The 17273-nt window shown below is 36.2% G+C and overlaps 1 protein-coding gene across 7 annotated transcripts in view; it reads left to right on the top strand.

Annotated features, from left to right (window-relative positions):
• Positions 1-17273, top strand: part of LOC138693197 (gastrula zinc finger protein XlCGF57.1-like) — a 48009-nt gene that overhangs the window by 2222 nt on the left and 28514 nt on the right. The window contains exons 1-2 of one of the 7 annotated variants that reach the window (XM_069816939.1): positions 1252-1627; positions 7631-7769. The exons of 1 other annotated variant lie outside the window; for it this stretch is intronic. In XM_069816939.1, coding sequence (XP_069673040.1) covers positions 7752-7769 — 18 coding nt within the window. In that variant the 5' untranslated portion in view covers positions 1252-1627; positions 7631-7751. Of the gene's footprint in view, positions 1-1251; positions 1628-7630; positions 7770-10500; positions 11084-16764; positions 16863-17273 lie in introns of those variants that run through there. 5 more of the 7 variants (XM_069816936.1, XM_069816938.1, XM_069816935.1 and 2 more) reach the window with 5 other exon arrangements.

Consider the following 17273-nt stretch of genomic DNA (forward strand, 5'->3'; position numbering starts at 1 on the left):
TCCCGAGGTGCTGCCAGTGTAGCTGGTTTTCTACGGTATACAATAATTCTTAAGAGTCCCCCATAGGTAAAAGTCCAACAGAGTTAGATCCGGAGAACGTGGTGGAAACTCAATCGGACCTCTTCGTCCTATCCATTGCTCTGGAAGATTGTCATCAAGGTACGCACGTAAATCTCGGTGGTAATGTGATGGTGCACCATCCTGTTAGAAGTGAAATTCCTCACTTCCATAGAGCAGCGTTTCTCAAACTTTTTTGAAGTGGGGACCACTGTTTTAAGTCAGAACAGTTCTGCGGACCACCTTACCCTTGTTCCCTTCAAAAGCAAATTTATCATATTTGTAGCATATTTTCATGCCAGTATACTTATATTTTAAAATAGAATTATTTAATATTATAATACCTTTCTAATTATATTTTTTGTAGCCAATCACAAGTAATTTATAACAAATTCGGTGCATTGTTGATTCATTGCTTGCCTGTTAGCAGTTAGTTGTTTGAAATCCTTCTTATGTGGTACACGCTAGTAGCTGTCCATGTCTCTGTTAAATAGTGTCATTATAAATAATGGAAAACTGGCTTCGATCCGGATCTTTGAAAAGAAAGAAACATGATGATATGCTTCATTTAGACAGTGCTAATTGTTCAGAAGCTGTGTGTGAAGAAATATATTAATTATAGTGCCATTAAAGAAATATCTAGTCCTACTGGTAGCTATTCAAAGAAAAAATACTTTCGTAAATATGACAAGAGTTATTTGGAACTTGGATTTACTTGGTGTGGCAATGAGAGTGAACCAAAACCTCGGCGCGTTGTTTGTTATGAAGTGCTTTCAAACGAGTGTATGAAACCCGTGAAATTGAAACGGCACTTAGAGACGAAACATGGAAATGTAAAAAGTAAACCTGTCGGATTTTAAAATAGACGGAGTCTGAAATTTCTTATATCGTCATATGGAACAACAAATAAAAAAAATTAATGCAGAAACATGCCCGATTTTGAACAAGTAAAGATGCAATTTGGCACGTTCTATTATTAGTGTACGACGTATAGTATGTGTCCATTTCAATGTGCAGACTGTGGGTGTCGGCAAAACTATTAAGAAAGTCATAAATACATGAGAAGGTTCGGTACTTCGGTTCTCTGTTATGAATTCGGGTGGTCCCTGGCTGGGTTACAGGCTCAACGCCAGATGTGCCGGGAAAAGATGTCGAGAAACGCCACGTTCATAGTCTTTTAAATCCCTCTTTTGTTGTTGACAGTAGAGTGGGAAGTTGATAGACGAGTAGGGTAAGAAATTTAATAAAATATTAGTACTGGGAGAAAATGTGAAGGTGATTGCCATGCGTCATTTCCAAACTCTGATATTTTCAGCTATAGTGTGATTTGCAGTTCGTTTGAATTTTATTTTTTCTTCTGTCAAATTTTTTGAAGGACCACAAGGGCAGAACTCGACCACAGGTGGTCCGTGGACCATAGTTTGAGAAATGCTGCCATAGAGTGTACGAATGGCGGGTAAGACGGATGTGCGTAACATGTTCAGGTACACTTGACCAGTTACTGTTTCATCAAAAAAGAATGGTCCAATTAGACCCCTAGATGACAACCCGCACCAAACATTAATTCCAGGTAAATTAACAGCCCTTTTCACAAAAACATGTGGATTGTTTGCACACCAGTAGACACAGTTATGCCGATTAACAGTTCCATTCAACTTAAATTGTGCCTCATCAGACCAAACAACTTTCCCTACAAAGGCCTCATCCTCTTGCACCATGTTCCGAAACCACTCACAGTACTGCATTCTCCAATCAGGGTCATCTTCATTTAATGCATGCAAAAGTCTTGGGATGAAAACTTTCAACTTTGCTGTTTTAATGATACGACGTACGCTGGTTCTGCTAATCCCAGTCTCATATGTATATTGCTTTGTAGATTTCTGTGGTGAGTGTTCAAAATGTTCCAAAACTATAGCCGAGGACGCAGGGCTTGTTGATGTGCGAGGTCTCCCAGATCTGCCCTTGTAAACATCGCATATGGTACCATGGGTCTCAAATTTGTCACGAATGCATGCAATTGTTAATCACATTGGTGGTTCTGTTCTGTAGTCACGTCTCCACTGCTGTTGAACTTCAACAACATTCTCGGTTCTCCAATACCACTTCAAAATTGCTTTCTGCTGTTCAAACGATAATATTGGCTCCATTTTGTTGTTGTTGATTGACCTGTCGCTCAGAAACGCTAGCATAACGTATGTGAATCTCATCTGTTTACAGGACAACATACTACACGTTACTGTTGTTTTTCGGCCCAACTTTGAAATATATTAAATAGATGTCTCCTGTCAAAGTGTGTATACATTTTTTTGGCACCCTCTGTGTATGTGTGTGTGTGTGTGTGTGTGTGTGTGTGTGTGTGTGTGAAGAGGGGGAAAATTAGCCTTCGTGGTAGATACTGATACAATGGCTGTATGAATCTTTGCTTACACATAGTGCTTGAAATATGGGTCTAAGGTGGTTCCCGTTTAATGTCAATTCCACTGCTCGGAGCGATGTTCGGTTCTGCAGATTCATAGCAGAACACTTAAATGACATTGACATTTAGGACATTTAAAGGACTTACCGTTGCTTATTAAATGCTTCGTACAATATTTTATGGTCAATAGACGTAATTTCAAAACTTCTATGTCTCAATTATATTAAAATGAATGGCTGTCATTCTTGACATTAAAAGATATTACATATTATAAACTAAGGCACTACCTTCCTGTTCTTCAATTCATACACCATACCTTTTCGGAAATAATGGAAGAAACTTAATACATTTCACATAAACACTGTAGTCTACCCTTTCACGTATTATTATTATTATTATTATTATTATTATTATTATTATTATTATTATTATTATTATTATTATTATGTTCTAGTGAATTAAGGTACTGTATTATCTTCCATTTCTCTGAATTCATAATTTAATCAATTGTAAGTGGCCTAACTTTTCCCCCCTTTTTTTTTTTTTTTTTTTTTATATATATATTGACATTGAAGTGTTATGATTTTTACTACTGCAAACTCCAATCACAATACATCAATACATGATTAGTGCAATTGTGCGATTTTTCTTGCACACCTTGCAGTGGTGAAATAAAATATCTAACAGGCCTGCTGATTAATCTGTAGTGAATAGTAATCGAAAATGATGTGATATTTTAGTGTGTAACAGTTTTTAAATTAGGAGTTACAATTAAATTAAATTAGGAAGTTAGTCAGCAATATGTGATTAGAAATGGTTTCCACATTTGATGATTTCCCAAAACATAAACAAATATCTCAGGATTCTCAGAGGGACTTTTTTTTTTTTAGAATTTTGCCGCCCACATGCGCATCTGCTCTCCCTGATCCCCATTTATCTTTTAATAATGTCTGCATCTCGCTTCCCTGAGGTGTTTTCTGTCGTCACTCATGACATGTCAATTTAATGAAAACATAAAGAAAAATCTTCAGTACACCATACGGCGATAGTTGTACCTTACCACAACGAATAATTGTAGTAATTATTATTTATTTATTACTCGTAATGTCGTAATATTTGATTTGGCTTGGTGGATGAGGGGAGTACGTAACACTAAACTCGGCATGCACAACTTTAAAATCACATTGTTGCGTATTTTGTATCCTAGATAATGCAGATCGTATATGTATCACTATTCATCAGTAATAATTAAACATTGTCGTAGAATATTTCGCCATTACAAATGATTTTTAATCATACTCTTTTGCTGGAAAGTATTGAATAACGCTACTGATTGTCTTAAGGCAAGACAAACTAAGAACTACATTATTTTAATGATGATGATGATGATGATTTTTATTTTATTGGGTTATTTTACGACGCTGTATCAACATCTAGGTTATTTAGCGTCTGAATGAAATGAAGGTGATAATGCCAGTGAAATGAGTCCGGGGTCCAGCACCGAAAGTTACCCAGCATTTGCTCGTATTGGGTTGAGGGAAAACCCCGGAAAAAACCTCAACCAGGTAACTTGCCCCGACCGGGATTCGAACCCGGGCCACCTGGTTTCGTGGCCAGACGCGCTGACCGTTACTCCACAGGTGTGGACTGATGATAATGATAATAATAATAATAACAACAATAATAATAATAATAATAATAATAATAATAATGTCTGAAAGTAGAAGACGCCAGTAGTTCACTTTCAGCAATTAAAACGAATTAGAGCGAACAAAATCTGAAGGAAAAACACGGAACTGAAAACAGTCAACTTTCCAAAGTAAATGAACCAGATGAAGAATGTAGTTTGGAAGCAAAATTTTTAATTGGACAAATCCAGTCTTTCGGGAAACAAAATTGTTAATTCCATTAAATCACACTGAAAACCTGCATACAGTTATTTAACAAGTCATCAATAAATTTGAAATAAGACTGTAATATGCTTGGCATATTTATAATCTTTGTATTCGATCAGTAGTGCAAAATTAATCAAAGAATTTTCACGATACATAATGCTTAGTGATGGAACTATTCGTCATTTAATAGAACTGTGAGGCGAACCTAGCGGCAGAAATTGTCATGACGTTCAGAGACCCACTCTTGATCATGCTGTGCTCCATCTTGTATAATCTCGTAAGCAATGGGACGTATCATTTCTGATTGGATGGAGTGGTCACGTAGTATAATACCGCCATTAAAATTCCAAACAAACAATTGAAGTCTATGTTATAAGTGTTATATAAGTGGAAAAATAAAGAATGTTGGCTGATTTTTAGCTTAGTTTGTGGATATACGCTCAAGGTAAGTAAATTAATTGCCTTAACATATGTAGATATAAGTATTTTACCATAACCACGTAATATTTGTGCTATAGTACATGAAGATTAAGCCATACCAGTACATGTGTTGATGGATTACATGGCTCTTCACATACAGGATTTGGTCTACAAGAGATTTCACATACTGTCTATTGACACACTGTCATTCAGTATACAATCAATTCACTTACTGACATTTGGCATACTCCGTTTCGCATACATATTTTTACATACACAAATTCATCTAGGCCTACATATATTTCATATACCATTTTTAATCTATTTGTTGCCATTTCCGTGGCGATATATGTATTTCATATGCCATTTTCATATCTATTTGTTGCCATTTCCGTGGTGATATATGTATTTCATATACCATTTTTATATCTATTTGTTGCCATTTCCGTGGTGATATACGTATTTCATAATACCAATTTTATATCTATTTGTTGCCTTTTCCGTGGTGACATAGGTATTTTATATATCATTTTGATATCTATTTGTTCCCCTTTCCATGGTGATGGAGTTAGGCATTATTAATGTGTATCATATTGTATTCCCACATGCTACAACGAGATTACGTTTTTTCCATCTGGGCTAAGCAATGTATAGGAAAGTTCAAGCAGAAGGACTACAACCTGATTATACCGATGAAAACAATCGCGAAGTGAAGGATGTAATGCATCAGATGCTTTGTTTAGTATTTGTTCTGAAGGAAGATGTTGTACGTACTTTTGAAGAATTGTATGTGACAATTCCAAATTGTTGCTTAGGATTGGGAGATTATTTCTCCAATCTTTACATTCGCAGTATGCCAGCTCGATGACAAGGACGACAACTGATACTAGCAGTCAGAGTGCGATACCCTCATTCGTGGTGGAATCAGTATGACTCAGTGCTTCGCAATGAACCATGGACTAACAAACTAACTGAAGCCTGGCACAATCGCTTTCATTTTCTTGTAGGAAAAGCGCACCCATCACTATTCACTCATACGAGAAATTATTAAGGAGCAAGAGGACACTGAAACGTTGATGAGAGAATTGGATGCAGGAAGGAAAATCAGTCCGCAACTTCGAAAGAAGTATGCTACACTTAATCGCGGGATGCATAAATATAGTGAGGACGTACCAAGAGTACAAAAATGGCAACCGAGTACTACAATATCTAATGTCTTAGGGTTACACCTTCACTTTATAAGTTTTAATAAATATATTTGGGTTAGAAATTCAATGTTTTTAAAGTCGACCTGGTTGGCGTGTTGGTATAGCGCTGGCCTTCTATGCCCAAGATTGCGGGTTCGATCCCGGGCCAGGTCGATGGCATTTAAGTGTGCTTAAATGCGACAGGCTCATGTCAGTAGATTTACTGGCATGTAAAAGAACTCCTGCGGGACAAAATTCTGGCACATCCGGCGACGCTGATATAACCTCTGCAGTTGCGAGCGTCGTTAAATAAAACACCAAATTTAAAGCAATGTTTTTAATTATTAACAAAATATGTAAATTACTCTATATGTGAAATGTGTAGTATGTTAACTGACATTATGTGAAATATCTATTATGTCAAATGACGTATTCGAAATGCGCACTATGTGAAATGTCGTATGTGAACTGTCTTGTCACGGTGTTGATGGCATCGTAACTGATTTTATTATTTGCTTTAAGTAGTTAAATATTGAAGCAATCGTCCGGATAAAAGTCTGAAATATTATATTAGATTCCCGTACATTCCATTCTTTACAGTGTTTATCTCCTTTTTCAGTCATTTTTCACAAGTTATGGAACGGAAGATTTTGAAGCAAATTTTGTAGATTCTGCCTACTGTTCAGTAAATTATTTAAGATTTATTAACGGCAGTTCTTTATAATTGTGTTACCACTTTAAGGTACAAATCTATTTACCTACTTGGCTTCTAATTGAGACATATGTACCGTAAACAAAAGAAGAATTGAGTGCTAACACCAAATTCGCACCAAAATAATGTTGACCAGTGAAGAGGTGCGGGAAGACGAAATAGTTTGAGAGAAGTAGAAGAGCTAGGCGACAGGGAGGGGCGGCACATGACATTTCGGTGCTTTTCTTTACTGATCACGAGAGATCACAGAGAAAAACGAGTTTTCGTAAGATTGAGTCAGTAATAGGTTAATTTAGGCTTTTGTTATGTCTTGAAAGAAATGGCATATTATTAGACAATTGTGAGTATGTGTAAAGCATGCCAAAAGCTTACACTAACCTAATCTGTCACTGATTTGATCTTACGAAAACTCTCCTTTTCTGTGATTAGTGAAACACCCCTCTATGTCGCCAACCCCTCCACCTCAATGGAGCGATCCTACCTGCTCACACCTCTCCGCCAGAATCCATTTTCCCAGCAACATTTCACCCTTATTTCGGTGCGAAATTGGTGTCGGCACTCAATTTTTATTTTGTTTAAGGTGTATATGACAACTATAAGCCAAGTACGTAAATACATTTGTGCTTCAACGTGGTAACGCAGTTGTAAAGAAATACCTCATTAACTATCTTCAACTTTTCAGAAGTTTTAAGCATTACTAACTTTATACAATTGCAATGAAAACTCTTTATTACTATTAAATAACAAGTATAAGTCGCAATTTAATCTGTATAAACAAATATTTATTCAAAATATTCTTCAGTAAAACACAGTAGACCTACCATACTTTACTAATCAAATAGCATTTTAGATTAAGTATATTTGAACATATTTTATCTCTTTTTCTATACTTGTTGCTTAATTTGCATAGAATACATTATTTCACATGTGATTATTATTACAGACATGGTTGGATGTGCAGCATATGGATGCACAAATCGATCCGAAAAGGGCTTTTTAATGAAAAAGTTCCCTAAGGATCCCCAAAGGAGGAAGGCCTGGACTTCTAAAGTTAGACGTGAGGGATGGATTCCTACAGACAGGTCTGTCCTTTGTGAGGTTCATTTTGAAGAATCTATGTGGGAAAAAACTCGAGAGGATGGAACTCGTAAACTTAAACAAAATGCAATTCCTACTATTTTTGCATTTGTTCCAACAAAGAGAACATGGAAACCACCTAAGGTACGTCATTTAAACCAAGAGGTGAGCTCGCCAGTAGTTGACCAGTTAAGGAACATTCGTTTCTTAAATCTTCATTTTGCTTGTAAATAAAGTCACAAGGAAAAAATTTATATAATAAAAGAATAATGAAATGTTGACAACAGCAATGGTGCTATTCAGTATTCGTTTGAAGCAATGTAACATGATGAAATTTATTTTTAAACTAGCGGCTTACAAAAATACCAGTAGTTGACCGCAATGTGTCAGTAAATGACCAGTTTTCGACCAGTAGTTGACCACTACTAAAACAAATTAGATATAGCTATTTTAACAAAGAAGAGACACTTATATTCTATTACAAAAAATGCACTTACATTTTAATCGAGATTTTAACCTGTAAAACTGAAAATATGAATCCTATAAGTGTGTCATTTTTATGCTCTTCCTGCGTTAAAAAAAAAATACATTGCACTGTTCCTAAGATATCTTCTTGTGCCAGCCACTTGAACACATTTCCAGCCACTTGTTGAGCAAATACATCAAAGTCTTCTTCCTCTTTCTTTATCACTTTTCCCACAAAGTTTTCCTCGTTATATATTTCATAATGCCCCAAGATCCGCATTTCACATGGTTCCCATCACCACTGCTTTGGTTGTTGCTATCTTCCTCAGAAATGCCCAAAGGCATGTCATCATAGTCCGATGATGAAGTCTGGAATTCTATTTCTAACTCAGAGCTATTTAACTGAGAGGTCTTTGGTTTTTTTTTTTTTTTAAGGATTTTTGCTATTAGACCTTTCTTGATTAATTCTGTTTCTTTTCTCTTGTGTTTTCCTCGCATTGTGTTTTCTTTCTTCCTTCTGTATTTCTTTCTTTTTGTTAATATTTAAATTCTAACGATCTTGTAGAGGGTTACTCGTAATATCATGTGGTAAACTCATTGTTCTGCTGCATTTCCTCAGTCTGTATTTCTTTTCCATTTGGTGTGCTTCTTCAACAAGTCACTATGTTAGAATTATTGGGTTGTATGCATCTTTTCTATAATTTTAACCAATTGTAGGAGAGTTCAGATGCCAAGTCATCTCCAGTTCATTTTTCATTAGCTGCAACAGTTCTGAATTCTTCAGTGCATCCATCTTTCATAGCCGATTCCAGATACAACTGATATTTCACATTAAACTTTGCTGGTTTTTAGGTTCACAGTTCCATTTCCATCAACACACACAAACTCAAGACTAATACATCGAGAATAATCTACTGCGTTTGCATAAAACGGAAAGATGCCACATTTATGGAAACCATTCTGGAGTGAATAATTTCAAGGAAAAATTGTTCCAGGGCCGGGTTTCGATCCCGGGACCCTTCGCTTAGCGCGCAAATGCTCTTCCGACTGAGCTACCCCAGGAACTATACACGACACCGTCACAATTTTTCCTTTGTATCCACACGACTCAAATGAGCTGACAAGATGCCAGAACTCAACTATGAGTGCACACAAATACTTGTGTGACTTAATTGTGGCTATCTGTTAACGTACCTCCAGTAACGAATGTATTATACAAATCTGGCTTTCAGGTAGTAGCTTCCTGTGAAGCAGGTTTGAATAATTTCAAGGAAAAATTGTTCCGGGGCCGGGTATCGATCCCGGGACCCTTCGCTTAGCGCTTAGTGTCGTTTATAGTTCCTGGGATAGCTCAGTCGGAAGAGCGTTCGCGCGCTAAGCGAAGGATCCCGGGATCGATACCCGTCCCCAGAATAATTTTTCCTTGAAATTATTCAAACCTGCTTCACAAGGAGCTACTACCTGAAAGCCAGATTTGTATAACATTCTGGAGTGGCTGTTTCATCTAACATTCTTTCTAGTGACTGATCAAAATTTGTTTTTTATACTGCACATCCCTAATATTCATGTGGCAAATCCTCAACTGCAGTTTTCCATCCAGTTTTTAAGAGCTCAAATACAGGAATATCAGCAGGGTGTAGAATGTGTGTAGCATTTATATGCAAGGCAAATAGAAGAATTTTATTTTCTGCACACAATTTGGCAATTACAGTGACCATCAATTAGGATGAGGCATTCTATCCTTCAACTTATTCTTTTAATTTATTTTAGTATTTTATTTTACGATCATTTATCAACATCTGAGGTTATTTAGCATCTGAATGAGATGGAGGTGATAATGCCGGTGAAATGAGTCTGGGGTCCAGCACCGAAAGTTACCCAGCATTTGCTCAGGTTGGTTTGAGGGAAAACCCTGGAAAAAAACCTCAACCAGGTAACTTGCCCTGATCGGGAATCGAACCCTGGCTACCTGGTTTCGCGGCCAGATGCCTAACTGTTACTCCACAGATGTGGACTTGAGCTTATTAGTCAGGATGGAATGTAGTATTCCATATTTTCTTGCAATTTGCGAATTGGAATAGAGTCGTTTGAGTATCCTTAACTACATTATTTTAGGATTACTTTATATATTTGAAGAATTTTTTTCCATTTTTTTAACCTAGCCATAAGAAATAGTTGGTAAACGTTTGAAACACAGGTTACATACAATCTACATAGTTTATATAAAAAGTGAGGAGCGCATTTGCAAGTGATGGACAACTACTGGATATGACTTTATTTTAAACTGGTCCAGTAGTTGACCGGTCTGGTCAACTACTGGTGCTTGATAAAAATTAGGAACTAGTAAATGACCACCCCTATTAATTACTCGTAAGAACCATAAAAACTGAAAATGTGTGTATACATAGTTCCTATAGCTTATGTAGAAGGCAAAATATGCATTCATTCAATATAATATAATTACATTTCACAGCAGTGTTCATATTTGTGTACACCTGCTACAACACTTCCCTAATAGCAAGCACCAGCTGAAGTCATACTGCAAACACAAGCTTTGTTTCCTAAATTTCCTGCTTTTTGTAACACTATAATTTCGTATTATACTGTTGTCAAATGAAACAAAGAGATGTTAAAGATTACATATAACTGAAGAAATATTTTGCAGTGTTGCCAGAATGCTTATTTTTAATTAAAACATTCCCATGTGGTCAACTACTGGGCCCTGGTCAATTACTGGTGAGGTCACCCTATGTGGGAAAAAACTCGAGAGGATGGAACTCGTAAACTTAAACAAAATGCAATTCCTACTATTTTTGCATTTGTTCCAACAAAGAGAACATGGAAACCACCTAAGGTACGTCATTTAAACCAAGATGCTTCTGTCTTCTGTTTCTGTGTTCGAAGCTGAGCCCATTGCTGGATCATTGAATGCTAGTACATCGAGTTGCACATTTGGAAGCTTTCAGTCTCTCGGAGCAGGAGAAGAATGAAGACTTAGTGTTTCAAATGAGACAGCATGAGATGAAATATAAGAAACTGTTAATCAGAAATCAACAGTACAAACAACAAAATAGACAACTGAAGAGCAAAGTGAAACGAAGTGAGCCAGCAGAAAGCAGTAGCCTATACTGGTAAAAGTTTTCAATCCTGATCAAGTAGAAGCATTACGAAGATCCTCCACAGGAAATATGAAATGGAGTACTGAAACTATGAAAAGGGCTTTAAAATTAAAGTTTTCGTGTGGGAACGATGGCTATGAAGAATGATTGCACCAGAACATTCCTTTACCATCATTAAGAACTTTAAGAAGATGATTGGAAAGCCTACAGTTTGATAGCAGTATATTAAATGAAGTGTTTGACTTTTTATGTTTAAAAATTGACAATTTTACCTCTCCCCAACAAAGAGAATGTGTGATAGTGGTAGATGAAATGGCTATCACTCCAGCTAATGTTTATGATACAACCACAAATAAATACTTTGGAAATGTAACATTACCGGGTCCCGCTGGAATTGCTACACATGCCCTTGTTGTAATGGTATGGAGCTTCAGCTCAAGGTGGAAACATACTGTAGTATAGTACTTCACAGGGGATTCTATTAATTCTTCCATTTATGAAAATATCCTCTTTGAAGTGATAAGGAACACAGAAGCAGTGGGGTTCGTGTTACCAATATGATGTCAGTTATGGGCGCTGCAAATCAAGGCTTATGGAGAAAGTGGAATATCAGAGCTGGATACTTTTCAAAAGTAAATAACTTCATTATGAATCCATTTGATCTGACAAGAAAGATATATATATATTAACCAATGTCCCTCATCTTTTCAAGAATATTAAGAGTATGGTCTGTGGAGAAACTTCAGGGCTTATACTGCATTGTCATGGTGCTGGTGGCTGACGTTTCGACCGGTGTGTTGTGGTCATCCTCAGAGCAGTTGGATAAGGAAATAGTACGTGAGCTTGTATATATATATAGGAGCCTCATTTGGGGAGGACTCTCAATGATAGGTCATAGCATCTGATTGGTTCTTCATTGTCCAATCCGGTTGAGGTCTGTATGGAGGGGAGTATTCATATTAAAGACTGGCCCCAATAAAGTCCGAAAGAAAACGGAAGTTGTATGCGGTGACTTTGATTCCATGTCCGTTGTCCAGATGAGAGGGTGCCGCGTACATGTGGAGACACTGGTTCCTCGTTCCTAAGTATTATCTTCCCCATGAGTTACTGAGTTGTAACCCGTCATCTTGTTAATGTTATTGGGATGTAGTTGATGTCGATAGCTTCTTTAACCAGTCTTTTGTATATGCTGTCTTATTTATCTACTATCTTGATACTCTCGAAACTGATGGTGTGCCCTGAACCTGCTGAGTGTAAGGCTATTGCTAATATTTTCGTATGGGCCGTATTTGCAGAGTCGGATGTGTTTCTTCTGTATCGGTCCAATCTGGTTGAGGTCTGCATTAAGGGGGCAGAGTGTTCATGTTAGATAAGATCCGAAAGAAGACGGAAGTCCGTGTGGAGCGACCTTGATTCTGTGCCCATTGTCCAGATGAAGGGGTCCCTCGTACATGTGGAGCATGATTGTCAACAATAAAACTGTTCATACACTGGTGGCCATAATTCTGGAAACTCTTTGTTTTGGTACTGAATTATTATATAATCTGCATTGATTCACAGATTTATAGAATTGAAAATGTTACTCGTGACTGATTCGTTAATTATGGGGTTATAATAAAGGTATTATATTAAATTCTGAATATTTTAACAATAAATAACCATTACAATGTGGGAAATTATGTTCTTGTCGTTTAAGATCTAAATATTAATTTCAGATTTCATTATAATTTCCCAATATTTACTGTAATAAAAACTAGTCCATTGTTGATTTTAAAGTTATTGTTGATCGGTAGAAGCATTGTTGAGCACTGGTAGCATAAAATATGGACATTATTAATTTGTTTCTGTCATTAGTCTGACTTAAGATTTCGTTAGGTGAACACCTGATTGCTTTACAACAAACTTTATTGATCATTTTATCACAATGGATCCACGAAAGAACTGAACACCTTCTAGGGCAGTCACACTTCGAGAAGAAGGCTACACAATCAAGGAAATTGCAAGAAAACTTGGTAATGGTGCTACATTGTCTGGAGTCCAGAAGGTAAGGCAGAAGTACAAATCCACAAAATCTTGTAAAACAACACTTAGGACTGAAGTAAGTCCAAGAGATGTGAAGCAGATTTGTCGATTAGCATTGAAAGATCGAAGGAAATCTTCTAAAGAGATATAGGAAGTTCTACACAGCAATTGACTTAGTATTTTATGCTATCAGTGCTCAACAATACTTCTACTGATCAACAATAATCTTAAACTCAACAATGGACCAGTTTTTATTACAGTAAATAATGGGAAATTATAATGAAATCTTAAATTAATAGTTAGATCTTAAACGACAAGAACATAATTTCCCACATATTAATGATCATTTATTGTTAAAATATTCAGGATTTAATATAATACCTTTATTACAACCTCATAAATAACGGGTCAGTCACGAATAACATTTTCAATTGTATAAATCTGTGAATTAATACAAATGTTATAATAATTCAGTACAAAAACAAAAAGTTTCCAGAATTATGGCCACCAGTGTATACCAGAAGACATACAGAAAAAAACATAATCTTAACAGCAGCATGGTAAAGGCTCAGCACATTCAGTACTTGATGAATTATCAAGATACTTTGCAATTTAAATTAGCACCCAGATTGACACAAGAAGACCTTACTCCAAGCCATTTCCAGACTATGAGAGTACCAAGCTCTACACATGTTATAAGTCATGATGTGAGCAGTGACCTAAAATTCTTGGCTAGTGAATGCAGTAAATCAGAATACAACACAACTGCATGGTTTATTGATCAGATTGAAGAATGGTTTACTATTATGACATCAAGACATCCAGTACATGCTCTGAGCAAAGAAAAAGTTGAAATATATGAAAAAGTTATCTCATTCCTGAATTACTTTATGGACATGTTTTCAAGAATAAAGTTGGAGAGAAACAGCATTGGAAACCTTCGCAGATGGGTGTGGTTCTTTCAACTCAGTCAATTTTAGCCATACAAGAACAATTCCCCAATGAAAGCGGTTATAATTTTTTGTTGACATCACGCTTCACACAAGATTGTTTGGAAAATTTGTTTATTGTAGTGAGATCAAAACAAGTTATTCCTAATGCATCTCAGTTCAAGAATACTTCAAGACTAATATGTGTGTCACAATTCCTTAATGATGTGTCAAAGGCCAGTTATGATAAGGATGACAGAATTTTTAAGTGGCTTCCTAGATGTTATACAAGAGGAGGGTAATACTATGTGTGAAAAACAGTTACCTTATGGAGATATTGAAACAGACTACGAACCTCCAAAAATGAATTACAGTGAATTGAGCTCATTATATAATTTTTGTGGATGTGTAGGCCTACTCTCTAGTATTGTGAAAACTGCTAAAACTTGTGACGTGTGTTTAGATACTGTTGGTTCAAAAACATATGTTAAATAATTTTCTAAGCAAATAGGTAAGTAGTAATTACCTCCTGAATAAGTGAATAACAGTGAAGTTTGAGTTTTGTAGTTTGGAATAGACTCTAAAGTCCATTCCTCATTCCACTGAATGCTTCACTTCACACAACAAAAGTAATATAAAATGCTTGACAACAGCTTAGTTTAAGTGAGGGCTTTGACCACTACTGTTCCTTTGTCGGTACAAGTGTTTAAGTGAGGGCTTTGACCACTACTGTTCCTTTGTCGGTACAAGTGTGTCTTTAGAATTTATGTTTGGAATGGGGGGGGGGGAACTTTCACCGTCTCCTGGACAGGATGTGGTTCGGAAGGAATGTCTACTGTAGTAGACAATATTTTTAACATAAAGATTGGAAGAATGCATGCTGCGCACACAATTTGTTTTGTCATTCATACTCCCTCACCTGGAAGATTTGGTAAGAAAAGAGAAGCGCAGAAGGATGAGGAGACAGAGAATGAAGACAGTGACATAAACCACCCCTGATTGGAACACATTGTAAACTCTCATTAAAATCTATAGTTTTACCTTAAAACATTCATTTTGATGCATGTTCTTTTCCTTTATCGTACCTAAATTCCAGGATGTTGCCTCCTCTTTCCGAAATTTGCAGGGCAATCATTGAAACAAGGTGACTAATTTTTAAGAAGTTGTGGTGCGAGTACGGTGAATAATATTTAAATGTCATTTTCTTTTAATTTTATGTAATTTTTCTATTAGTTTAAAGGCTTTTTAATGATCATTGGTCATCAACATCTGTCCCCTACTGATAATAATAAAATATATATATATATATATATATATATATATATATATATATATTCAGATTGTATTATTGTTACAGTACTTGCTGCTTAGAGTCATCATTATTTGTTATATTGCATAAATTCATTCGTGTATTCTCTATTATCCACTATTCAGTCAATTATATTGTTTGTTATAAAAACTTTCGTTTGTTATTTGATCGCTCTATGCATCGCTATTCCACAGTGCCCATCAATTGTCTCAGTTCACCTAAACATCTGACGAGTGGTACCAAATGGTGATGGTAATTGGTGCCAAATGGTAATTGACAGTTCAATATATATCTGTGTGTGTGCATGCGTGCGTTTTTTTTTTTTGATATGTCCCATATCATATATGCGATCAGTTGGATGCAGTAAATAAATGTGAGTATGGATAAACGTGTTGAAAATTGGTTTATAGCGCCACATTGGCAGTGATAAAAATGTGCAATATTCCTTCAGTGGCCGGTCAATACTCTACCTTGTGCAATAGCCCCTCAACTAAACCACTAACCTTGTCACATACCTCGGTCTCATGTCATTTATCCCTACCCCATTTAACCAATAACGAAACGCAAATCAGACGTCACCTCATGTGTGGTGTGGCCAGATATCTAAGATTGGCCTGTAGGTTACATTGTATGATACTAACTTATATAAGCGTAAATTACGTAATCTATTCTTCAGAAACGAATTTTGGCCCAAATAAAAATAGAACTTTTGGAGTAAACAGCGTCCATGCATTTTCCGCCTGCATTTCAATGCATCTGTTCTAAGTGATGTATGGTACATCTGCTCATAGTGGAGAAATTTATTTCATTCTTTGCACTCGTATGTAAAAATAGGCTAACAGGAAGACATATTTACATATTTCAAACATTTATGCTATGCACATTATTGTTTTGCATTATCGTAGAAATGCTACTATAACATATATCGGTAGTTAAAGTCTTTCTGACAACTTCAGTCTTCAATTCCCCAACTTCATTTGTACCGTAAATTCTGTAACATCTGGAATCAACATGTTCGTCTTTGCTCTTTTGTGTGTATGTGTCTGTGCACACGCTGCGGTGGTGTGAAATTATTGCTTCACATGCTACTTGAGTATATCGAAATAGCTGACTTATTAGATGTAAATTTAAATTTCTTATTAATTTTATTTTTCAGTCGTGATGGAAGTGGTCAAACTGGAATGTGATATTGACCCTCTGGCAAAAGAAAGAAGCAATAAGACAAATATAGAAGATGAGAAATCTTTATCTGAGGTAGCCTATATTGAGAGTGATTACTACTTATTTTCTAAATGCGTAGTTTATAACAATATAGCTTATTGCGTGGCGGAAAAATTGTCCTACAATAATTCTAGCTGTGACAATCTGCACATGAGCAAGGCCGATCAGCTGACGATCACATCCACATATCTTAACAATGGTGCACTGTAGTTCAACTAGTACAGGGGTATGGTATGGTTATCATGATGTTCTCCCCAGGCATTATATTTAGTCCACAGAACCAGATTTCACCATGTATTAGTTGTTCATACTCATCAGAATGCTGGATGGACTGTGATGTCATACAGTGGTTAAAGTTTCATGACAAAATTTCTGGCCCGATGAAGATTCATCTGCTATTGTATTTGACAAATTCAGTTCCTAAACTGGAAGAATAGGTTATTT

This window comes from Periplaneta americana, chromosome 17 (genome assembly GCF_040183065.1).
Source record: "Periplaneta americana isolate PAMFEO1 chromosome 17, P.americana_PAMFEO1_priV1, whole genome shotgun sequence".
Lineage (NCBI taxonomy): Eukaryota > Metazoa > Arthropoda > Insecta > Blattodea > Blattidae > Periplaneta > Periplaneta americana.